The following is a 27,658-nucleotide window of genomic DNA, read 5'->3' as shown; positions in this document are numbered from 1 at the left end:
GGATGACTCTCCTTCATATTTCCAGTGGTTAGCTCCGAGTTACGGAACCGCTTTATTATGATTTCTATTTACTGTTTTAATTGGTTTTACCCTTTAAAATCGTTTTTAATCATATTTATTAGGGACCGAGTCCCTTTGGGACAAAGGACCCTATTGTATTTCTATCCATCCATCCATCCATTTTCTACCGCTTATTCCCTTCGGGGTCGCGGGGGGCGCTGGAGCCTATCTCAGCTACAATCGGGCAGAAGGTGGGGTACACCCTGGACAAGTCGCCACCTCATCGCAGGGCCAACACAGATAGACAGACAACATTCACACTCACATTCACACACTAGGGACCATTTAGTGTTGCCAATCAACCTATCCCCAGGTGCATGTCTTTGGAGGTGGGAGGGGCCTATCCCCAGGTGCATGTCTTTGGAGGTGGGAGGAAGCCGGAGTACCCGGAGGGAACCCACGCAGTATTGTATTTCTAGTGTTTTATTATTATACCGCCGCCTCTTTGAGCTGTAATTTGACCCCCTTAACATGCTTCAAAACCTCACCAAATTGGACACACACATCAGGACTGGCGAAAATTGCAATCTAATCAAAAAAACCAAACCCCAAAACTCAAAATTGCGCTTAAGCGCCCCCTAGGAAGAAAACACAGACAAAACTGCCTGTAACTCCCAGTAGGAATGTCGTAGAGACAAATTTAGACTTAGACCCATACACTGACAACCCACAGCAAAAATCAACAGGAAGTTTGCAATTCCCCCTTCAAAACTGGGGACGGCGTGGTGAAGTTGGTAGAGTGGCCGTGCCAGCAATCGGAGGGTTGCTGGTTACTGGGGTTCAATCCCCACCTTCTACCATCCTAGTCACGTCCGTTGTGTCCTTGGGCAAGACACTTCACCCCTTGCTCCTGATGGCTGCTGGTTAGCAAGGGCCTTGCATGGCAGCTCCCGCCATCAGTGTGTGAATGTGTGTGTGAGTGGGTGAATGTGGAAATACTGTCAAAGCGCTTTGAGTACCTTGAAGGTAGAAAAGCGCTATACAAGTATAACCCATTTATCATTTATCATTTAAAACAAAAGTTGTGTAAAAACAGTCACCTTTTTTCAAACATCATCTCCTCTGAGCGCGTTTGTTGTGTCGGCTTCAAATTAGCACAAGGGAGAGATTGAACCCTTCTGATTAAATGTTGATGAAAGAGTTTTAATTACTGCTCCGGTTTGGATTTTATGAGCCTTCAAAGTCAGTCCCGTCCATCGCTGCTTGCAGCTTTAATTAGGGCCCGCATGGCCCATTGTATAAGGACTCCCAAAGTGAGTCCTTATACAATGGGACATAAGGACCTATTGAATTTGTAAGGTTTTATTCTGTATTCTTTATTCTTCTGCCGCCACATTAAACTGTAATTTGACCCACTTAACATGCTTCAAAACTCACCATATTTGACCCACACATCAGGACCTGCAAAAATGGCCTTTTTAAAAAAAAAACCGAACCACAAAACTCAAAATTGCGCTCTAGCGCCCCCTAGGAAAAAAAAACTATACTGCCTGTAACTCCCACTAGGAAGGTCGGAGAGATATGAAACAAAAACCTCTATGTAGGTCTGACTTAGACCTACATTTCATAATAGTACATTGTCGGGCTAAAATCAACAGGAAGTTGGCAATTCCCCCTTCAAGACAAAAAAGTACTAAAAACAGTAACTTTTGCCTCTTTGAGCTGTAATTTGACCCCCTTAACACGCTTCAAAACTCACCAAACTGAACGCACACATCAGGACTGTCAAAAATTGCAATCTTATAAAAAACCTAACCCCAAATCTCAAAATTGCGCTCTCGCGCAATTTTTGAATAAAACGCAGAAAAAACTGCTCCTCGGAAGAAAAAAATGACAAAACTGCCTGTAACTCCCACTGGGAAGGTCGGAGAGACATGAAACAAAAACCTCTATGTAGGTCTAATTTAGACCTACATTTCATAAATTGACAACCCCCAGCAAAAATCAACAGGAAGTTTGCTATTCCCCCTTCAAAACAAAATTTTTGTAAAAACCGGTCACCTTTCTTCAAACAATATCTCCTCTGAGCGCGTTTGTTGTTTCGGCTTCAAACTAACACAGGAGAGAGATTGAACCCTTCTGATTAAAAGTTGGCGAAAGAGTTTTGATACCTGCTCCGGTTTTGATTTTATGACCCTTCAAAGAACCTCTGCGCTGATGCTGCTGTTTTTTCAAGATGGCTGCTTAAAAGCAGGCAGCACCAGCGTGCCCACACAATGCAGACAAAGTAGGTACACTAGACAAAAGTATTGGGACAATTCGGACTAAAAGTAGACAAAAGTATTGGGACACTTATGACTACCACTGGACAAAAGTATTGGGACACATAGCACGAAAACTGGACAAAAGTATTGGGACACTTGGGACTACAACTTGACAAAAGTATTGGGACACTTATGACTACCACTGGACAAAAGTATTGGGACACTTATGACCAAAACTGGACAAAAGTATTGGGACACTTACACTGCACAAAAGTATTGGGACACCGAGGAATACCACAGGACAAAAGTATGGGACACCTACACTAAACAAAAGTATTGGGACACTTAGGATTACAACTTGACAAAAGTATTGGGACACTTGGGACTAAAACTTGACAAACATATTGGAACACTTAGGACGAAAACTGGACATAAGTATTGGGACACTTAGGAATACAACTGGACAAAAGTATTGGGACACCTACACTGGATAAAAGTATTGCGACACTTAGGACTACAACTTGACAAAAGTATTGGGACACTTAGGACTAAAACTGGACAAAAGTATTGGGACACTTAGGACTAGCACCTGCCAAATACGCGGGCCCGACCAACGCTGCTTGCAGCTTTAATTTTATATTGTTTTTTAAATTGGTTTTTTATGTATTTATTTTTTGTTTTTATTCAGTCATTGGTGGAGCTAAGGATAATATTTGAATATTGTTTTTAATATTGTTGTGCAGCACTTTGGAAACATTTTGTTGTTTAAATGTGCTATATAAATAAAGTGGGTTGGATTTGATTGGATCATACTTGCCAACCTTGAGACCTCCGATTTCGGGTGGGGGGGGTGGGCGTGGTCGGGGTGGAGGGGCATGGTTGGGGGCGTGGCTAAGAGGGGAGGAGTATATTTACAGCTAGAATTCACCAAGTCAAGTATTTCATATATATATATATATATATATATATATATATATATATATAGCTAGAATTCACTGAAAGTCAAGTATTTTCTTATATATATATATATATATATATATATATATAAGAAATACTTATATATATATATCAATCTATCTATCTATCAAGAGGGACAGAGACAGCACACAGTGCATGTGGATCACATGTTACCATGGCGAGAAAACATGGAGAGACTGCCAGTTATCTAGTCTCCACCAGTTGCAGAAAATGTGCCATCAGTACAACTGGACAGTGCTGTTTCAGTTCCATTATCAGGACCATCAGTGAGGCAGACACAAACTAGTCTCATCATTGAACCAGATTCAAGGGCTGCTGAGTTGCCATCATCAGAACCCAGATCACCCACAACAAAAACCCCACCAGTGATCCGCAGATACCCAGAAAGATTTCAAGTACCACCAAAAAAACTGAATCTCTGAAGACAGTATAAAAATCTGTGTTAAAGATGTACAAATACTGTTTGTATAATAAGCATGTTATTGTTTACAAATGAGGGTTAAGAGTTCAGTACTAAAAAAAAAAAGAATGTGGCTTAAGTACAGTTTTTTAATTGAGCTGCTGCATTTTTTGGTTGGGTTGTTTATTTCTTTTAAGTATCTTCTACATTTCTAAAAGGGGAGGAACGTCTTAGAGTTATCTATGTTTGTCTGTTGCCATCTCCTGGTGAATGTTGGCTATAGCGTACTGGGGTTACTTTTTGGTTGGCCAACGATTTACGTGGTGTTGCGCACCTGATGTCAAGTGTGTGAGTCTGTTCTGAAGTCTACAGTAAAGAGACGTACTTCATCACCTCACCTGGTTATTGCCTCCAACTCAATATATTACAACAACATTGCTCCATACGGACCTGGAGGGTCCACATGGAGCTGGAGGGGGCGTGGCCTTCAGGTCCGCATGAATTTCGGGAGATTTTCGGGAGAAAATTTTTTCCCGGGAGATTTTCGGGAGAGGCGCTGAATTTCGGGAGTCTCCCGGAAAATCCGGGAGGGTTGGCAAGTATGGATTGGATTGAAGCTAGCTGTGGCGCGGTCTTTCTGGCGTCACTTCCTGTGTGGGGCGCGGTCTTTCCGGCGTCAGTTCCTCTCTGAACTCAGTTTGTAAACGGTCAATGAGTCCATACAAAGCTAAGAGCCGGAGATTCAAGAAATACACGGCGCAATTACCCGTGTACAAAATTGTTCGAGGAGGGGGACCTTAAACGATAGTTTAGCGTGGCTGAAACGGGGCTTAGGCTAAATCAGGGGTGCTCATTATGTCGATCGCGATCTACCGGTCGATCTCGGAGGGTGTGTCAGTCGATCACCAGCCAGGCATTAAAAAAATAGTCCTAAAAATGAGCGATCATAAATCTTCACTATGACGTCACTTTCGTCACTTGATTGACATTCACGGCACTCGAGGGTCTTCTGAGATGACGCTGGCTGCTGCCAGCTCATTAAAATGACCGACTGGAAGGCGAGAAACACTTTATTTCAACAGACTCTGGCGCCGTACCTGTCGTCGAAACTCCAAAGACCGACTGCACAGTTGCACAATAAAAGCTCTGCTTCATCCTGCCTGCGCTACCAAAATAAGAGTCTCAGAAAGCTGGCGTGCACAAGCTAGCAAGCTACGGAGTTTGCCGACAATGTATTTCTTGTAAAGTGTATACAAAGGAGTACGGAAGCTGGACAAATAAGATGCCAAAAACCAACCACTTTCATGTGGTATTGGACAGAAAGGAGGACTTTTTTTCCCCCTCCATTCGAAAATGCGGATGTTATCAGCACCACTGTCTGATTCCAATCAATGCAAGTCATCACAATCAGGTAATACACCAACTTATATTCTTTCTTTAAGGGGTTAAACGATTTAGTGTAGGCATGGCCTTAGTGTAGAAGGGGCCTTAATGTCCCCTGTGGATGTTGTGAACCGTTTCACTCGTACAGTATTTGATCAACTTGTTTCAGTCTTGCAGGGAAACTCACCAAAAGACATGACGCCGACCGCTTGAATGGCATTCTGCCTTGCAAACACCCATGCATCCTGTGTCGGGGGTCTGAGGGGGGAACACACCTTTGTCTTGAGCCAAACACTTTCATACCACAACCAAAACTGTGCCGTCATACATTTGTGGCCCCAAGGTTGCGGCTCTGATGATTACAATGACGAGGATGATACCCGTCAGTACCACGGACATGAAGGACACCTGGCGACACAAACACATGTATCACCCGGACACACTCTGAGCTAACTGGCACTCACCTTGCCGAGTTTCTGGATATTGCGGTAGAGCGAGAGAGGCAGCGTGCATAGGAGGGTGGTCAGTATGATGACAAAGTGACGGTTGGCGAGGATGTGATCTGGACCGACTGCACAGCAAAGAGCAACATGTGTGTTTGGCGCTCGCTGCGGCGCAAGAACAGGACTTGTCGTGGGCCTACCTCCAGGAAGTCTTTCTAGGACCTTGGTCAGCGTGTCGCCAGTTGTGATGTTGTAGCTGATCATAGCTGGGGAACAACACAATCATCCGCTTTATTCATTCCCGTCATGACTTTTCAAGAACAGGACACTCCACACCCACATCACGCATTCTGCCAGAGCTCCAGCAAATACCAAGACACTAACAGTTTATGTCAACAATGATTATGTCAATAAGTTTATGTAAACAACGATTATGTCAATAAGTTTATGTCAACAATGATTATGTCATTGATTTCATGTAAACAATAATTATGTCAATAAGTTTATGTAAACAATGATAATGTCAATAAGTTTATGTAAACAATGATTATGTCAGTAAGTTTATGTAAACAATGATTATGTCAATAAGTTCATGTCAACAATGATTATGTCAACAAGTTCATGTCAACAATGATTATGTCAATAAGTTCATGTAAACAATGATTATGTCAATAAGTTCATGTCAACAATGATTATGTCAATAAGTTTATGTCAACAATGATTATGTCAATAAGTTCATGTCAACAATGATTATGTCAATAAGTTCATGTCAACAATGATTATGTCAATAAGTTCATGTCAACAATGATTATGTCAATAAGTTCATGTAAACAGTGATCATGTCAATAAGTTCATGTCAGCAATGATTATGTCAATAAGTTCATGTCAACAATGATTACGTCAATAAGTTCATGTCAACAATGATTATGTCAATAAGTTCATGTCAACAATGATTATGTCAATAAGTTCATGTCAACAATAATTAAGTCAATAAGTTCATGTCAACAATGATTATGTCAATAAGTTCATGTCAACAATAATTAAGTCAATAAGTTCATGTCAACAATGATTATGTCAATAAGTTCATTTAAACAATGATTATGTCAATAAGTTCATGTAAACAATGATTATGTCAATAAGTTCATGTCAACAATGATTATGTCTATAAGTTCATGTCAACAATGATTATGTCAATAAGTTCATGTCAACAATGATTATGTCAATAAGTTCATGTAAAGAATGATTATGTCAATAAGTTCATGTTAAGAATAATTAAGTCAATAAGTTCATGTCAACAATGATTATGTCAATAAGTTCATGTCAACAATGATTATGTCAATAAGTTCATGTCAACAATGATTAAGTCAATAAGTTCATGTCAACAATGATTATGTCAATAAGTTCATGTTAACAATGATTATGTCAATAAGTACATGTAAACAATGATTATGTCAATAAGTTCATGTCAACAATGATTATGTCAATAAGTTCATGTCAACAATGATTATGTCAATAAGTTCATGTAAACAATGATATGTCAATATGTTCATGTCAACAATGATTATGTCAAGTTCATGTAAAGAATGATTAAGTCAATAAGTTCATGTCAACAATGATTATGTCAATACGTTCATGTAAACAATGATTATGTCAATAAGTTCATTTAAACAATGATTATGTCAATAAGTTCATGTAAAGAATGATTAAGTCAATAAGTGCATGTCAACAATGATTATGTCAATACGTTTATGTCAACAATGATTATGTCAATAAGTTAATGTAAACAATGATTATGTCAATAAGTTATTGTCAACAATGATTATGTCAATAAGTTCATGTCAACAATGATTATGTCAATAAGTTCATGTCAACAATGATTAAGTCATTAAGTTCATGTAAACAATGATTATGTCAATAAGTTCATGTCAACAATGATTAAGTCAATAAGTTCATGTCAACAATGATTATGTCAATAAGTTCATGTTAACAATGATTATGTCAATAAGTACATGTAAACAATGATTATGTCAATAAGTTCATGTCAACAATGATTATGTCAATAAGTTCATGTCAACAATGATTATGTCAATAAGTTCATGTAAACAATGATATGTCAATATGTTCATGTCAACAATGATTATGTCAAGTTCATGTAAAGAATGATTAAGTCAATAAGTTCATGTCAACAATGATTATGTCAATACGTTCATGTAAACAATGATTATGTCAATAAGTTCATTTAAACAATGATTATGTCAATAAGTTCATGTAAAGAATGATTAAGTCAATAAGTGCATGTCAACAATGATTATGTCAATACGTTTATGTCAACAATGATTATGTCAATAAGTTAATGTAAACAATGATTATGTCAATAAGTTCATTTAAACAAAGATTATGTCAATAAGTTCATGTCCACAATGATTATGTCAATAAGTTTATGTCAACAATGATTATGTCAATAAGTTCATGTCAACAATGATTATGTCAATAAGTTCATGTAAACAATGATTATGTCAATAAGTTCATGTCAACAATGATTATGTCAATAAGTTTATGTCAACAATGATTATGTCAATAAGTTCATGTCAACAATGATTATGTCAATAAGTTCATGTTAACAATGATTATGTCAATAAGTACATGTAAACAATGATTATGTCAATAAGTTCATGTCAACAATGATTATGTCAATAAGTTCATGTAAACAGTGATTATGTCAATAAGTTCATGTCAACAATGATTATGTCAATACGTTCATGTAAACAATGATTATGTCAATAAGTTCATGTCAACAATGATTATGTCAATAAGTTCATGTAAACAATGATTATGTCAATAAGTTCATGTCAGCAATGATTATGTCAGTAAGTTCATGTCAACAATGATTATGTCAATAAGTTTATGTAAACAATGATTATGTCAATAAGTTCATGTAAACAATGATTAAGTCAATAAGTTCATGTAAACAATGATTAAGTCAATAAGTTCATGTCAACAATGATTATGTCAATAAGTTCATGTAAACAGTGATCATGTCAATAAGTTCATGTCAGCAATGATTATGTCAATAAGTTCATGTCAACAATGATTATGTCAATAAGTTCATTTAAACAATGATTATGTCAATAAGTTCATGTCAACAATGATTATGTCAATAAGTTCATGTCAACAATAATTATGTCAATAAGTTCATGTCAACAATGATTATGTCAATAAGTTCATGTAAACAATGATTATGTCAATAAGTTCATTTAAACAATGATTATGTCAATAAGTTCATGTAAACAGTGATTATGTCAATAAGTTCATGTCAGCAATGATTATGTCAATAAGTTCATGTCAACAATGATTATGTCTATAAGTTCATGTCAACAATGATTATGTCAATAAGTTCATGTCAACAATGATTATGTCAATAAGTTCATGTAAAGAATGATTAAGTCAATAAGTGCATGTCAACAATGATTATGTCAATACGTTTATGTCAACAATGATTATGTCAATACGTTTATGTCAACAATGATTATGTCAATAAGTTAATGTAAACAATGATTATGTCAATAAGTTCATTTAAACAAAGAATATTTCAATAAGTTCATGTCAACAATGATTATGTCAATAAGTACATGTAAACAATGATTATGTCAATAAGTTCATGTCAACAATGATTATGTCAATAAGTTCATTTAAACAATGATTATGTCAATAAGTTCATGTAAACAATGATTATGTCAATAAGTTCATGTCAACAATGATTATGTCAATACATTCATGTCAACAATGATTATGTCAACAAGTTCATGTCAACAATGATTATGTCAAGTTCATGTCAATAATGATTATGTCAATAAGTTCATGTTAACAATGATTATGTCAATAAGTTCATTTAAACAATGATTATGTCAATAAGTTCATGTCAACAATGATTATGTCAATAAGTTCATGTCAACAATGATTATGTCAATAAGTTCATTTAAACAATGATTATGTCAATAAGTTCATGTTGAGAATAATTAAGTCAATAAGTTCATGTAAACAATGATTATGTCAATAAGTTCATGTCAACAATGATTATGTCAATAAGTTCATGTCAACAATGATTATGTCATTAAGTTCATGTCAACAATGATTATGTCAATAAGTTCATGTCAACAATGATTATGTCAATAAGTTCATGTCAACAATGATTATGTCAAGTTCATGTAAAGAATGATTAAGTGAATAAGTTCATGTCAACAATGATTATGTCAATAAGTTCATGTAAACAATGATTATGTCAATAAGTTCATGTCAACAATGATTGTCAACAAGTTCATGTCAACAATGATTATGTCAATAAGTTCATGTCAACAATAATTAAGTCAATAAGTTCATGTAAACAACGATTATGTCAATAAGTTTATGTAAACAATGATTATGTCATTGATTTCATGTAAACAATAATTATGTCAATAAGTTTATGTAAACAATAATAATGTCAATAAGTTTATGTAAACAATGATTATGTCAGTAAGTTTATGTAAACAATGATTATGTCAATAAGTTCATGTCAACAATGATTATGTCAATAAGTTCATGTCAACAATGATTATGTCAATAAGTTCATTTAAACAATGATTATGTCAATAAGTTCATGTAAACAATGATTATGTCAATAAGTTCATGTCAACAATGATTATGTCAATACATTCATGTCAACAATGATTATGTCAACAAGTTCATGTCAACAATGATTATGTCAAGTTCATGTCAATAATGATTATGTCAATAAGTTCATGTTAACAATGATTATGTCAATAAGTTCATTTAAACAATGATTATGTCAATAAGTTCATGTCAACAATGATTATGTCAATAAGTTCATGTCAACAATGATTATGTCAATAAGTTCATTTAAACAATGATTATGTCAATAAGTTCATGTTAAGAATAATTAAGTCAATAAGTTCATGTCAACAATGATTATGTCAGTACGTTCATGTCAACAATGATTATGTCAATAAGTTCATGTAAACAATGATTATGTCAATAAGTTCATTTAAACAATGATTATATCAATAAGTTCATGTTAAGAATGATTAAGTCAATAAGTTCATGTCAACAATGATTATGTTAATACGTTCATGTAAACAATGATTATGTCAATAAGTTCATTTAAACAATGATTATGTCAATAAGTTCATGTAAAGAATGATTAAGTCAATAAGTACATGTCAACAATGATTATGTCAATAAGTTCATTTAAACAATGATTATATCAATAAGTTCATGTTAAGAATGATTAAGTCAATAAGTTCATGTCAACAATGATTATGTTAATACGTTCATGTAAACAATGATTATGTCAATAAGTTCATTTAAACAATGATTATGTCAATAAGTTCATGTAAAGAATGATTAAGTCAATAAGTACATGTCAACAATGATTATGTCAATACGTTTATGTCAACAATGATTATGTCAATACGTTTATGTCAACAATGATTATGTCAATAAGTTCATGTCAACAATGATTATGTCAATAAGTTAATGTAAACAGTGATTATGTCAATAAGTTCATGTCAACAATGATTATGTCTATAAGTTCATGTCAACAATGATTATGTCAATACGTTCATGTAAACAATGATTATGTCAATAAGTTCATTTAAACAATGATTATGTCAATAAGTTCATGTAAACAATGATTATGTCAATAAGTTCATTTAAACAATGATTATGTCAATAAGTTCATGTTAAGAATAATTAAGTCAATAAGTTCATGTCAACAATGATTATGTCAATAAGTTCATTTAAACAAAGATTATGTCAATAAGTTCATGTCAACAATGATTATGTCAATAAGTACATGTAAACAATGATTATGTCAATAAGTTCATGTCAACAAGGATTATGTCAATAAGTTCATGTCAACAAGGATTATGTCAATAAGTTCATGTCAACAATGATTATGTCAATAAGTTCATTTAAACAAAGATTATGTCAATAAGTTCATGTCAACAATGATTATGTCAATAAGTACATGTAAACAATGATTATGTCAATAAGTTCATGTCAACAATGATTATGTCAATAAATTCATTTAAACAGTCATATAACTCGGTATGTGACACATGCTAACCGTTAGCATGTTCACGTTAGTATGATAGCATGCTAACATTAAAGTGCTAGCTTTTAGAACTAATTTTGCAACATTTTACATGAGTCATAAAACTTATGTGACACTTGTTAACTGCTAGCATGCTAATATTAATATGCCAACTTTACATGTTTTTTCTCTAATTACACAGCCATTCACATTAAAGTCATACAACTTGGTATGTGGCAAATGCTAACTGATAGCATGCTAACGTTAGCTTGCTAACATTCAACTTTTTGAGCTAAATTTCCATCCACTTACTCCAGAGTCATATTACTTGACAATGTTAGCATGCTAGCTAGCTAATATTAGCATGCTAACTTTATTTTGCTTATTTTCTCACCTGTTTTTTCTCTACTTCCACAGCCATTCACTTTACGGTCATATAACTTAGTATGTGGCAAATGCTAACTGATAGCATGTTAACGTTAGCTTGCTAACATTAACATTAAACTTTTTGAGCAAAATTTTCATCCATTTACTTCAGCCATATTACTTGACACTTGTTAACTGTTAGCATGCTAACGTTAGCTTGCTAACATGCTAACGTTAAACTTTTTGAGCTAAATTTTCATCCATTTACTTCAGTCATATTACTTGACACTTGGTAGCTGTTAGCATGCAAACGTTAGTATGCTAACAAGCTAATATTAGCATGCTAAGTTTATTTTGCTTATTTTTTTCACCTTTTTTTCTCTACTTCCGCAGCCATTCACCTTACTGTCATATAACTTGGTATGTGGCAAATGCTAACTGATAGCATGCTAACATTAGCTTGCTAACATGCTAACATTAAACTTTTTGAGCTAAATTTTCATCCACTTACTCCAGAGTCATATTACTTGAAACTTGTTAACTGTTAGCATGCAAACTTTAGCACGCTAGCAAGCTAATATTAGCATGCTAACTTTATTTTGCTTATTTTTTCACCTTTTTTTTCTCTACTTCCGCAGCCATTCACCTTACAGTCATATAACTTGGTATTTGGCAAATGCTAACTGATAGCATGCTAACGTTAGCTTGATAACATTAACATTAAACTTTTTGAGCTAAATTTTCATCCATTTACTTCAGCCATATTACTTGACACTTGTTAACTGTTAGCATGCTAACGTTAGCTTGCTAACATGCTAACGTTAAACTTTTTGAGCTAAATTTTCATCTATTTACTTCAGTCATATTACTTGACACTTGGTAGCTGTTAGCATGCAAACGTTAGTATGCTAACAAGCTAATATTAGCATGCTAAGTTTATTTTGCTTATTTTTTTCACCTTTTTTTCTCTACTTCCGCAGCCATTCACCTTACTGTCATATAACTTGGTATGTGGCAAATGCTAACTGATAGCATGCTAACATTAGCTTGCTAACATGCTAACATTAAACTTTTTGAGCTAAATTTTCATCCACTTACTCCAGAGTCATATTACTTGCAACTTGTTAACTGTTAGCATGCAAACCTTAGCACGCTAGCAAGCTAATATTAGCATGCTAACTTTATTTTGCTTATTTTTTCACCTTTTTTTTCTCTACTTCCGCAGCCATTCCCCTTACAGTCATATAACTTGGTATGTGGCAAATGCTAACTGATAGCATGCTAACGTTAGCTTGATAACATTAACATTAAACTTTTTGAGCTAAATTTTCATCCATTTACTTCAGCCATATTACTTGACACTTGTTAACTATTAGCATGCTAACGTTAGCTTGCTAACATGCTAACATTAAGCTTTTTGAGCTAAATTTTCATCCATTTACTTCAGTCCTATTACTTGACACTTGGTAACTGTTAGCATGCAAACGTTAGAACGCTAGCAAGCTAATATTAGCATGCTAAGTTTATTTTGCTTATTTTTTTCACCTTTTTTTCTCTACTTCCGCAGCCATTCACCTTACTGTCATACAACTTGGTATGTGGCAAATGCTAACTGATAGCATGCTAACATTAGCTTGCTAACATGCTAACATTAAACTTTTTGAGCTAAATTTTCATCCACTTACTCCGGAGTCATATTACTTGAAACTTGTTAACTGTTAGCATGCAAACTTTAGCACGCTAGCAAGCTAATATTAGCATGCTAACTTTATTTTGCTTATTTTTTCACCTTTTTTTTTCTCTACTTCCGCAGCCATTCCCCTTACAGTCATATAACTTGGTATGTGGCAAATGCTAACTGATAGCATGCTAACGTTAGCTTGATAACATTAACATTAAACTTTTTGAGCTAAATTTTCATCCATTTACTTCAGCCATATTACTTGACACTTGTTAACTATTAGCATGCTAACGTTAGCTTGCTAACATGCTAATATTAAACTTTTTGAGCTAAATTTTCATCCACTTACTCCAGTCATATTACTTGACACTTGCTAACTGTTAGCATGCAAACGTTAGGACGCTAGCAAGCTAATATTAGCATGCTAAGTTTATTTTGCTTAATTTCTTAAACTTTTTTTCTCTACTTCCGCAGCCATTCACCTTACAGTAATATAACTTGGTATGTGGCAAATGCTAACTGATAGCATGCTAATGTTAGCTTGCTAATTTGCTAACTTTAAATTTTTTTAGCAAAATTTTCATCCACTTACTCCAGAGTCATATTACTTGACACTTGTTAACTGTTAGCATGCAAATGTTAGCACGCTAGCAAGCTAATATTAGCATGCTAACTTTATTTTGCTTATTTTTTCACCTTTTTTTTCTCTACTTCCGCAGCCATTCACCTTTCAGCCATATTACTCGATATATGAGACATGCTAACTGTTAGCATGCCATCGTTAGCACACATGCTAAATGTTAGCATTTCAAGTTTTAATCAACTTGAAAACAAATACTTACCAATGAATGGGTAGAGAAATTGCAGCGCTGATAAAATGAAGTACCCTGGAAAACCAAACGTGCTTCGGACCAGGGACTGGTAGCTGTCGGTCCCTGACAGGTTGCCTCCTCGAATGAGAAGGATGATGGTGTAGTCTGCCAAGACGCGTGGTGTCAGTTGTATGAAACACTTTGGTAAGACTGACTCACTCACCCGTGACGAAAGCAACCATTATCAGCAGCAACAAGCCACACGGGAGCCCGGCTTGGTTCAATGCATATGGTAAACCTGGCGAGGGAAAACACCTTCAAAACGAGACAGAAAGTTGCACCAAAAAGCCACAATAAGACATAATCTGTTAGTGATATCAATTCAATTACAGAGAAGATGTCAGGTTCAAACACCGAACTATCTGTTTAACAGGACAAGAAGCAAGGAATCAAACAGAGACAGGATTCAATTTAGCTCATGTGGAGAGCGCGTGGAACTGCACCCTCCTACAGTGCCACCCCGCGCTTCCCCATTTTTTTGGGCATTCCCTGATTACATAGCTGAAGCTGCTTCTAAGGGGAGGGGTCATAATATGCAGCAGCCCAGCACTGGTTCATAAACAGTTGAAACAAAATGCGCTTGGAGCGGTGTCAGGTTTGCCCCTTCTCTTGCTCGTTTGCCTTATCTTCTTGGAGACTCCGGGTCCTGATAAGGCCCCTCTTGTGGCTGTCCAGATCTGAAAAACAAACACTTCTACGGCGAGGCGTATTCCAGACACACAGTGGAGATTTACAAACCCCGTTTCCACCTATGGTCATGAGCTTTGGGTTATGACCGAAAGGACAAGATCACGGGTACAAGCGGCCCAAATGAGTTTCCTCCGCAATTTTTGAATAAAACGGAGAAAAAACTGCTCCTCGGAAGAAAAAAATGACAAAACTGCCTGTAACTCCCACTGGGAAGGTCGGAGAGACATGAAACAAAAACCTCTATGTAGGGCTCACTTAGCCCTACTTTTCATTAATTAATTTCCTTGGGCAAAAATCAACAGGAAGTTGGCAATTCCCCCTTCAAGACAAAAATGTACTAAAAACAGTCACTTTTGCCTCTTTGAGCTGTAATTTGACCCCCTTAACATGCTTCAAAACTCACCGAACTGAACGCACACATCAGGACTGGCAAAAATTGTGATCTAATAAAAAAAACCTAACCCCAAATTTAAAAATTGCGCTCTAGAGCAATTTTTGAATCAAACGGAGAAAAAACTGCTCCTCGGAAGAAAAAAATGACAAAACTGCCTGTAACTCCCACTGGGAAGGTCGGAGAGACATGAAACAAAAACCTCTATGTAGGGCTCACTTAGCCCTACTTTTCATTAATTAATTTTCTTGGGCAAAAATCAACAGGAAGTTGGCAATTCCCCCTTCAAGACAAAAATGTACTAAAAACAGTCACTTTTGCCTCTTTGAGCTGTAATTTGACCCCCTTAACATGCTTCAAAACTCACCGAACTGAACGCACACATCAGGACTGGCAAAAATTGTGATCTAATGAAAAAAACCTAACCCCAAATTTAAAAATTGCGCTCTAGAGCAATTTTTGAATAAAACGGAGAAAAAACTGCTCCTCGGAAGAAAAAAATGACAAAACTGCCTGTAACTCCCACTGGGAAGGTCGGAGAGACATGAAACAAAAACTTCTATGTAGGGCTCACTTAGCCCTACTTTTCATTAATTAATTTTCTTGGGCAAAAATCAACAGGAAGTTGGCAATTCCCCCTTCAAGACAAAAATGTACTAAAAACAGTCACTTTTGCCTCTTTGAGCTGTAATTTCACCCCCTTAACATGCTTCAAAACTCACCGAACTGAACGCACACATCAGGACTGGCAGAAATTGTGATCTAATAAAAAAACCTAACCCCAAATTTAAAAATTGCGCTCTAGAGCAATTTTTGAATAAAACGGAGAAAAAACTGCTCCTCGGAAGAAAAAAATGACAAAACTGCCTGTAACTCCCACTGGGAAGGTCGGAGAGACATGAAACAAAAACCTCTATGTAGGGCTCACTTAGCCCTACTTTTCATTAATTAATTTCCTTGGGCAAAAATCAACAGGAAGTTGGCAATTCCCCCTTCAAGACAAAAATGTACTAAAAACAGTCACTTTTGCCTCTTTGAGCTGTAATTTGACCCCCTTAACATGCTTCAAAACTCACCGAACTGAACGCACACATCAGGACTGGCAAAAATTGTGATCTAATAAAAAAACCTAACCCCAAATTTAAAAATTGCGCTGTAGAGCAATTTTTGAATAAAACGGAGAAAAAACTGCACCTCGGAAGAAAAAAATGACAAAACTGCCTGTAACTCCCACTGGGAAGGTCGGAGAGACATGAAACAAAAACCTCTATGTAGGGCTCACTTAGCCCTACTTTTCATTAATTAATTTCCTCGGGCAAAAATCAACAGGAAGTTGGCAATTCCCCCTTCAAGACAAAAATGTACTAAAAACAGTCACTTTTGCCTCTTTGAGCTGTAATTTGACCCCCTTAACATGCTTCAAAACTCACCGAACTGAACGCACACATCAGGACTGGCAAAAATTTTGATCTAATAAAAAAACCTAACCCCAAATTTAAAAATTGCGCTCTAGAGCAATTTTTGAATAAAACGGAGAAAAAACTGCTCCTCGGAAGAAAAAAATGACAAAACTGCCTGTAACTCCCACTGGGAAGGTCGGAGAGACATGAAACAAAAACCTCTATGTAGGGCTCACTTAGCCCTACTTTTCATTAATTAATTTCCTTGGGCAAAAATCAACAGGAAGTTGGCAATTCCCCCTTCAAGACAAAAATGTACTAAAAACAGTCACTTTTGCCTCTTTGAGCTGTAATTTGACCCCCTTAACATGCTTCAAAACTCACCGAACTGAACGCACACATCAGGACTGGCAAAAATTGTGATCTAATAAAAAAACCTAACCCCAAATTTAAAAATTGCGCTGTAGAGCAATTTTTGAATAAAACGGAGAAAAAACTGCACCTCGGAAGAAAAAAATGACAAAACTGCCTGTAACTCCCACTGGGAAGGTCGGAGAGACATGAAACAAAAACCTCTATGTAGGGCTCACTTAGCCCTACTTTTCATTAATTAATTTCCTCGGGCAAAAATCAACAGGAAGTTGGCAATTCCCCCTTCAAGACAAAAATGTACTAAAAACAGTCACTTTTGCCTCTTTGAGCTGTAATTTGACCCCCTTAACATGCTTCAAAACTCACCGAACTGAACGCACACATCAGGACTGGCAAAAATTTTGATCTAATAAAAAAACCTAACCCCAAATTTAAAAATTGCGCTCTAGAGCAATTTTTGAATAAAACGGAGAAAAAACTGCTCCTCGGAAGAAAAAAATGACAAAACTGCCTGTAACTCCCACTGGGAAGGTCGGAGAGACATGAAACAAAAACCTCTATGTAGGGCTCACTTAGCCCTACTTTTCATTAATTAATTTCCTTGGGCAAAAATCAACAGGAAGTTGGCAATTCCCCCTTCAAGACAAAAATGTACTAAAAACAGTCACTTTTGCTTCTGAGCTGTAATTTGACCCCCTTAACATGCTTCAAAACTCACCGAACTGAACGCACACATCAGGACTGGCAAAAATTGTGATCTAATAAAAAAACCTAACCCCAAATTTAAAAATTGCGCTCTAGAGCAATTTTTGAATAAAACGGAGAAAAAACTGCTCCTCGGAAGAAAAAAATGACAAAACTGCCTGTAACTCCCACTGGGAAGGTCGGAGAGACATGAAACAAAAACCTCTATGTAGGGCTCACTTAGCCCTACTTTTCATTAATTAATTTCCTTGGGCAAAAATCAACAGGAAGTTGGCAATTCCCCCTTCAAGACAAAAATGTACTAAAAACAGTCACTTTTGCCTCTGAGCTGTAATTTGACCCCCTTAACATGCTTCAAAACTCACCGAACTGAACGCACACATCAGGACTGGCAAAAATTGTGATCTAATAAAAAAACCTAACCCCAAATTTAAAAATTGCGCTCTAGAGCAATTTTTGAATAAAACGGAGAAAAAACTGCTCCTCGGAAGAAAAAAATGACAAAACTGCCTGTACCTCCCACTGGGAAGGTCGGAGAGACATGAAACAAAAATCTCTATGTAGGGCTCACTTAGCCCTACTTTTCATTAATTAATTTCCTTGGGCAAAAATCAACAGGAAGTTGGCAATTCCCCCTTCAAGACAAAAATGTACTAAAAACAGTCACTTTTGCCTCTTTGAGCTGTAATTTGACCCCCTTAACATGTTTCAAAACTCACCGAACTGAACGCACACATCAGGACTGGCAAAAATTGTGATATAATAAAAAAACCTAACCCCAAATTTAAAAATTGCGCTCTAGAGCAATTTTTGAATAAAACGGAGAAAAAACTGCTCCTCGGAAGAAAAAAATGACAAAACTGCCTGTAACTCCCACTGGGAAGGTCGGAGAGACATGAAACAAAAACCTCTATGTAGGGCTCACTTAGCCCTACTTTTCATTAATTAATTTCCTTGGGCAAAAATCAACAGGAAGTTGGCAATTCCCCCTTCAAGACAAAAATGTACTAAAAACAGTCACTTTTGCCTCTTTGAGCTGTAATTTGACCCCCTTAACATGCTTCAAAACTCACCGAACTGAACGCACACATCAGGACTGGCAAAAATTGTGATCTAATAAAAAAACCTAACCCCAAATTTAAAAATTGCGCTCTAGAGCAATTTTTTAATAAAACGGAGAAAAAAACTGCTCCTCGGAAGAAAAAAATGACAAAACTGCCTGTAACTCCCACTGGGAAGGTCGGAGAGACATGAAACAAAAACCTCTATGTAGGTCTAACTTAGACCTACATTTTATAAATTGACAACCCCCAGCGAAAATCAACAGGAAATTTGCTATTCCCCCTTCAAAACAAAAATGTTCTAAAAACAGTCACTTTTGCCTCTTTGAGCTGTAATTTGACCCCCTTAACATGCTTCAAAACTCACCGAACTGAACGCACACATCAGGACTGGCAAAAATTGTGATCTAATAAAAAAACCTAACCCCAAATTTAAAAATTGCGCTCTAGAGCAATTTTTGAATAAAACGGAGAAAAAACTGCTCCTCGGAAGAAAAAAATGACAAAACTGCCTGTAACTCCCACTGGGAAGGTCGGAGAGACATGAAACAAAAACCTCTATGTAGGGCTCACTTAGCCCTACTTTTCATTAATTAATTTCCTTGGGCAAAAATCAACAGGAAGTTGGCAATTCCCCCTTCAAGACAAAAATGTACTAAAAACAGTCACTTTTGCCTCTTTGAGCTGTAATTTGACCCCCTTAACATGCTTCAAAACTCACCGAACTGAACGCACACATCAGGACTGGCAAAAATTGTGATCTAATGAAAAAACCTAACCCCAAATTTAAAAATTGCGCTCTAGAGCAATTTTTGAATAAAACGGAGAAAAAACTGCTCCTCGGAAGAAAAAAATGACAAAACTGCCTGTAACTCCCACTGGGAAGGTCGGAGAGACATGAAACAAAAACCTCTATGTAGGGCTCACTTAGCCCTACTTTTCATTAATTAATTTCCTTGGGCAAAAATCAACAGGAAGTTGGCAATTCCCCCTTCAAGACAAAAATGTACTAAAAACAGTCACTTTTGCCTCTTTGAGCTGTAATTTGACCCCCTTAACATGCTTCAAAACCCACCGAACTGAACGCACACATCAGGACTGGCAAAAATTGTGATCTAATAAAAAAACCTAACCCCAAATTTAAAAATTGCGCTCTAGAGCAATTTTTGAATAAAACGGAGAAAAAACTGCTCCTCGGAAGAAAAAAATGACAAAACTGCCTGTAACTCCCACTGGGAAGGTCGGAGAGACATGAAACAAAAACCTCTATGTAGGTCTAACTTAGACCTACATTTTATAAATCGACAACCCCCAGCGAAAATCAACAGGAAGTTTGCTATTCCCCCTTCAAAACAATTTTTTTGTAAAAACCGGTCACCTTCCTTCAAAATCTATCTCCTCTGAGCGCGTTTGTCGTTTCGGCTTCAAACTAACACAGGAGAGAGATTGAACCCTTGTGTATAAGAGTATAGAACAGCGTTTTAATTATTATTATTATTATTAACATAAAATGTTTGATTGTCAGTGGAACTGCTTCAGTAGGAGGAAGTCTAACGTCATTTTTATCAGAGCTTTTCGGCAAAACATTTCGAGTCTTTTCAAGTCACGGTGAGAGATTTGTGTTTGGGTGAAAATCAGATGATGAATAGAAGCACACAGCCCTTAAGCCGGGGTCAGGTTGGTCATGTGACCAAGTGGTTTACGAGGCGCTGCTCATGTGACCAAGTGGTTTTCACACTTTGAATGACATGGAAGCTGCATTTCTGCACTTCCACATGTCCAATGTACCAGGGTTGTACCGTATACCAGTACAAATCACATTCTGTACTATACCACCTCTAAAAAGTACCAGTCCCCGCCCCTCCATTTTTTTGTTTTTTTGAGCAGAGGAGCGTGTTGGGCAGCGCACACACACAGAGTACTTACAAGCAGACACAGTGTGTAGACAGAAAAGGGAGAATGGACGCATTTTGGTGTAAAAAGTCAAGATAAAGGTGAAGTTATAACACTGAAACACCCTCAGGAAGAGCTGCTTTAAGACAAGGCTAGATAGCTAGCGGCTAACGTCCATCCACAGTGTTTTAGCTACTTCTAAATCACTAATCCTCGCCTCCATGGCGACATATAAAAGTTCTTCCAAGTAGTATTATCACTGGAGGAGGAGGAATAGCTCAACATGCTTCACTACACACCGTAGGAGGATACAATAGCTCACCGCCGTCACAATGTAAACAAATGCCATGGGTGGATCTACACCTGACATCCACTGTAATGATACCAAGTATAGGAGCGTATCTAGTTGATACTACTATGATTACATCAATATTTATTTATCCATCCATCCATCCATCCATCCATCTTCTTCCGCTTATCCGAGGTCGGGTCGCGGGGGCAGCAGCCTAAGCAGGGAAGCCCAGACTTCCCTCTCCCCAGCCACTTCGTCCAGCTCCTCCCGGGGGATCCCGAGGCGTTCCCAGGCCAGCCGGGAGACATAGTCTTCCCAACGTGTCCTGGGTCTTCCTCGTGGCCTCCTACCGGTCGGACATGCCCTAAACACCTCCTTAGGGAGGCGCTCGGGTGGCATCCTGACCAGATGCCCGAACCACCTCATCTGGCTCCTCTCGATGTGGAGGAGCAGCGGCTTTACTTTGAGCTCCTCCCGGATGACAGAGCTTTTCACCCTATCTCTAAGGGAGAGCCCCGCCACCCGGCGGAGGAAACTCATTTCGGCCGCTTGTACCCGTGATCTTGTCCTTTCGGTCATAACCCAAAGCTCATGACCATAGGTGAGGATGGGAACGTAGATCGACCGGTAAATTGAGAGCTTTGCCTTCCGGCTCAGCTCCTTCTTCACCACAACGGATCGATACAGCGTCCGCATTACTGAAGACGCCGCACCGATCCGCCTGTCGATCTCACGATCCACTCTTCCCTCACTCGTGAACAAGACTCCGAGGTACTTGAACTCCTCCACTTGGGGCAAGATCTCCTCCCCAACCCGGAGATGGCACTCCACCCTTTTCCGGGCGAGAACCATGGACTCGGACTTGGAGGTGCTGATTCTCATCCCAGTCGCTTCACACTCGGCTGCGAACCGATCCAGTGAGAGCTGAAGATCCTGGCCAGATGAAGCCATCAGGACCAAATCATCTGCAAAAAGCAGAGACCTAATCCTGCAGCCACCAAACCGGATCCCCTCAACGCCTTGACTGCGCCTAGAAATTCTGTCCATAAAAGTTATGAACAGAATTGGTGACAAAGGGCAGCCTTGGCGGAGTCCAACCCTCACCGGAAACGTGTCCGACTTACTGCCGGCAATGCGAACCAAGCTCTGACACTGATCATACAGGGAGCGGACCGCCACAATCAGACAGTCCGAAACCCCATACTCTCTGAGCACTCCCCACAGGACTTCCCGAGGGACACGGTCGAATGCCTTCTCCAAGTCCACAAAGCACATGTAGACTGGTTGGGCAAACTCCCATGCACCCTCAAGGACCCTGCCGAGAGTATAGAGCTGGTCCACAGTTCCACGACCAGGACGAAAACCACACTGTTCCTCCTGAATCCGAGGTTCGACTATCCGGCGTAGCCTCCTCTCCAGTACACCTGAATAGACCTTACCGGGAAGGCTGAGGAGTGTGATCCCACGATAGTTAGAACACACCCTCTGGTTCCCCTTTTTAAAGAGAGGAACCACCACCCCGGTCTGCCAATCCAGAGGTACTGCCCCCGATGTCCACGCGATGCTGCAGAGTCTTGTCAACCAAGACAGCCCTACAGCATCCAGAGCCTTAAGGAACTCCGGGCGGATCTCATCCACCCCCGGGGCCTTGCCACCGAGGAGCTTTTTAACTACCTCAGCAACCTCAGCCCCAGAAATAGGAGAGCCCACCACAGATTCCCCAGGCACTGCTTCCTCATAGGAAGACGTGTTGGTGGGATTGAGGAGGTCTTCGAAGTATTCTCTCCACCGATCCACAACTTCCGCAGTCGAGGTCAGCAGAACACCATCCTCACCATACACGGTGTTGATAGTGCACTGCTTCCCCTTCCTGAGGCGGCGGATGGTGGTCCAGAATCGCTTCGAAGCCGTCCGGAAGTCGTCCTCCATGGCTTCCCCGAACTCCTCCCATGTCCGAGTTTTTGCCTCCGCGACCGCTGAAGCCGCACACCGCTTGGCCTGTCGGTACCTGTCCGCTGCAACACTTTTTTACACTATTTTTACACTACAACACTATTTAGCAACACAAAATCTTTTCTCGTATTTTTTAAAATTCATTCACATGAGGACTTTGAATATGACCAATGTATGATCCTGTAACTACTTGGTATCGCATCCATATCTAAATGTGTGGTATCATCCAAAACTAATGTCAAGTATCAAAGAAGAGAAGAATAAGTGATTATTACATTTTAACAGAAGTGTAGATAGAACATGTTAAAAGAGAAAATAAGCAGATATTAACAGTGAATGAACAAGTAGATTAATAATCCATTTTTTACAGTTTGTCCCTCATAATGTGTACAAAATAATAGTAAAGTAATAATATGTTACTGCATAGACTAATTGGGAGTCTTTGTTTGTTTACTTACTACTAAAAGACAAGTTGTCTAGTATGTTCACTATTTTATTTAAGGACTAAATGACAATAATAAACATATGTTTCATGTACACTAACATTTGTTGTTCAAAAATAGACAATAATGACATTTTTTGTGGTCCCCTTTATTTAGACAAGTATCGGAAAGTACCGGTACCAAAATATTGGTATCGGGACAACACTAATGAGAATATAATATATTAATGTCATTTATACGTCATATTTATGTCAATTAGTTGTTTATATTTCATATTTATGTAATTCATATGTCATCCATCCATTTTCTACCACTTGTCCCATTCGGGGGCTCCGGGTCTTTCTGTATGGAGTTTGCATGTTCTCCCCGTGACTGCGTGGGTTCTCTCCGGGTACTCCGGCTTCCTCCCACCTCCAAAGACATGCACCTGGGGATAGGCCCCTCCCACCTGAAATAGGCCCCTCCCATCTGAAATAGGCTCCAGCAACCCCCCTGACCCCGAATGGGACAAGCAGTAGAAAATAGATGGATGGAATATTTTTTTAAATACTATATGTGTATATTTTGTTCTTAAATGAATTAAATAAAATAATATTTTGTAAATACTAAATATTGGTATAATATGTGTATATACTGTATCTTTTGTTCTTAAATTAAATAAATACAAAAATAAAATATTTTTTGAGTACTAAATATTGGTATAATATGTGTATATACTGTATATTTTGTTCTTAAATTAATTAAATAAAAAAACATTTTGAGTACTAAATATTGGTATAATATGTTTATATATTGTATATTTTGCTCTTGAATGAATTAAATACAAAAAATTAAAATACTAAATATTAGTATAAAATGTGTATATACATTATATTTTGTTCTTAAATGAATTAAATAAAATAATATTTTGTAAATTCTAAATATTGGTATAATATGTGTATATACTGTATCTTTTGTTCTTAAATTAAATAAATACAAAAATAAAATATTTTTTGAGTACTAAATATTGGTATAATATGTGTGTATACTGTATATTTTGTTCTTAAATTAATTAAATAAAAAAACATTTTGAGTACTAAATATCGGTATAGTATGTTTATATATTGTATATTTTGCTCTTGAATGAATTAAATACAAAAATTAAAAACAAATTAAAATACTATATATTAGTATAAAATGTGTATATACATTATATTTTGTTCTTAAATGAATTAAATAAAATAATATTTTGTAAATTCTAAATATTGGTATAATATGTGTATATACTGTATCTTTTGTTCTTAAATTAAATAAATACAAAAATAAAATATTTTTTGAGTACTAAATATTGGTATAATATGTGTGTATACTGTATATTTTGTTCTTAAATTAATTAAATAAAAAAACATTTTGAGTACTAAATATCGGTATAGTATGTTTATATATTGTATATTTTGCTCTTGAATGAATTAAATACAAAAATTAAAATACTAAATATTAGTATAAAATGGGTATATATACATTATATTTTGTTCTTAAATGAATTAAATAAAATAATATTTTGTAAATTCTGAATATTGGTATAATATGTGTATATACTGTATCTTTTGTTCTTAAATTAAATAAATACAAAAATAAAATATTTTTTGAGTACTAAATATTGTTATAATATGTGTATATATTGTATATTTTGTTCTTAAATTAATTAAATAAAAAAACATTTTGAGTACTAAATATTGGTATAATATGTTTATATATTGTATAATTAGCTCTTGAATGAATTAAATTAAAAAAATAAAACAATTTAAAATACTAAATATTAGTATAAAATGTGTATATACATTATATTTTGTTCTTAAATGAATTAAATAAAATAATATTTTGTAAATTCTAAATATTGGTATAATATGTGTATATACTGTATCTTTTGTTCTTAAATTAAATAACTACAAAAATAAAATATTTTTTGAGTACTAAATATTGGTATAATATGTGTATATATTGTATATTTTGTTCTTAAATTAATTAAATAAAAAAACATTTTGAGTACTAAATTTTGGTATATGTTTATATATTGTATATTTTGCTCTTGAATGAATTAAATACAAAAATTAAATTTTTTTTTAAAATACTATATATTAGTATAAAATGTGTATATACATTATATTTTGTTCTTAAATGAATTAAATAAAATAATATTTTGTAAATTCTAAATATTGGTATAATATGTGTATATACTGTATCTTTTGTTCTTAAATTAAATAAATACAAAAATAAAATATTTTTTGAGTACTAAATATTGGTATAATATGTGTATATACTGTATATTTTGTTCTTAAATTAATTAAATAAAAAAACATTTTGAGTACTAAATATTGGTATTGTATGTTTATATATTGTATATTTTGCTCTTGAATGAATTAAATACAAAAATTAAAATACTAAATATTAGTATAAAATGTGTATATACATTATATTTTGTTCTTAAATGAATTAAATAAAATAATATTTTGTAAATTCTAAATATTGGTATAATATGTGTATATACTGTATCTTTTGTTCTTAAATTAAATAAATACAAAAATAAAATATTTTTTGAGTACTAAATATTGGTATAATATGTGTATATACTGTATATTTTGTTCTTAAATTAATTAAATAAAAAAACATTTTGAGTACTAAATATTGGTATAGTATGTTTATATATTGTATATTTTGCTCTTGAATGAATTAAATAAAAACAGTAAAATACTATATATTAGTATAAAATGTGTATATGCATTATATTTTGTTCTTAAATGAATTAAATAAAATAATATTTTGTAAATTCTAAATATTGGCATAATATGTGTATATACTGTATCTTTTGTTCTTAAATTAAATAAATACAAAAATAAAATATTTTTTGAGTACTAAATATTGGTATAATATGTGTATATACTGTATATTTTGTTCTTAAATTAATTAAATAAAAAAACATTTTGAGTACTAAATATTGGTATAATATGTTTATATATTGTATATGTTGCTCTTGAATGAATTAAATACAAAAAATTAAAATACTAAATATTAGTATAAAATGTGTATATACATTATATTTTGTTCTTAAATGAATTAAATAAAATAATATTTTGTAAATACTAAATATTGGTATAAAATGTGTATATACTGTATCTTTTGTTCTTAAATTAAATAAATACAAAAATAAAATATTTTTTGAGTACTAAATATTGGTATAATATGTGTATATATTGTATATTTTGTTCTTAAATTAATTAAATAAAAAAACATTTTGAGTACTAAATATTGGTATAATATGTTTATATATTGTATAATTTGCTCTTGAATGAATTAAATTAAAAAAATAAAACAATTTAAAATACTAAATATTAGTATAAAATGTGTATATACATTATATTTTGTTCTTAAATGAATTAAATAAAATAATATTTTGTAAATTCTAAATATTGGTATAATATGTGTATATACTGTATCTTTTGTTCTTAAATTAAATAACTACAAAAATAAAATATTTTTTGAGTACTAAATATTGGTATAATATGTGTATATATTGTATATTTTGTTCTTAAATTAATTAAATAAAAAAACATTTTGAGTACTAAATTTTGGTATATGTTTATATATTGTATATTTTGCTCTTGAATGAATTAAATACAAAAATTAAAATTTTTTTTAAAATACTATATATTAGTATAAAATGTGTATATACATTATATTTTGTTCTTAAATGAATTAAATAAAATAATATTTTGTAAATTCTAAATATTGGTATAATATGTGTATATACTGTATCTTTTGTTCTTAAATTAAATAAATACAAAAATAAAATATTTTTTGAGTACTAAATATTGGTATAATATGTGTATATACTGTATATTTTGTTCTTAAATTAATTAAATAAAAAAACATTTTGAGTACTAAATATTGGTATTGTATGTTTATATATTGTATATTTTGCTCTTGAATGAATTAAATACAAA

General features: G+C 35.1%; 1 protein-coding gene across 1 annotated transcript in view; it reads right to left on the bottom strand.

Annotated features, from left to right (window-relative positions):
* Positions 1–27,658, bottom strand: part of slc38a11 (solute carrier family 38 member 11) — a 55,337-nt gene that overhangs the window by 26,136 nt on the left and 1,543 nt on the right. The window contains exons 3-8 of the mRNA XM_061971774.1: positions 14,642–14,716; positions 14,449–14,583; positions 5,669–5,734; positions 5,490–5,596; positions 5,354–5,433; positions 5,213–5,283 (exon numbers count right to left, since the gene is read on the bottom strand). Coding sequence (XP_061827758.1) covers positions 5,213–5,283; positions 5,354–5,433; positions 5,490–5,596; positions 5,669–5,734; positions 14,449–14,583; positions 14,642–14,716 — 534 coding nt within the window. The remainder of the gene's footprint in view (positions 1–5,212; positions 5,284–5,353; positions 5,434–5,489; positions 5,597–5,668; positions 5,735–14,448; positions 14,584–14,641; positions 14,717–27,658) is intronic.

This window comes from Nerophis lumbriciformis, linkage group LG13 (genome assembly GCF_033978685.3).
Source record: "Nerophis lumbriciformis linkage group LG13, RoL_Nlum_v2.1, whole genome shotgun sequence".
Lineage (NCBI taxonomy): Eukaryota > Metazoa > Chordata > Actinopteri > Syngnathiformes > Syngnathidae > Nerophis > Nerophis lumbriciformis.
Note: the sequence above shows the minus strand (reverse complement) of the source record. Positions and strands in the feature narration are given on the sequence as shown.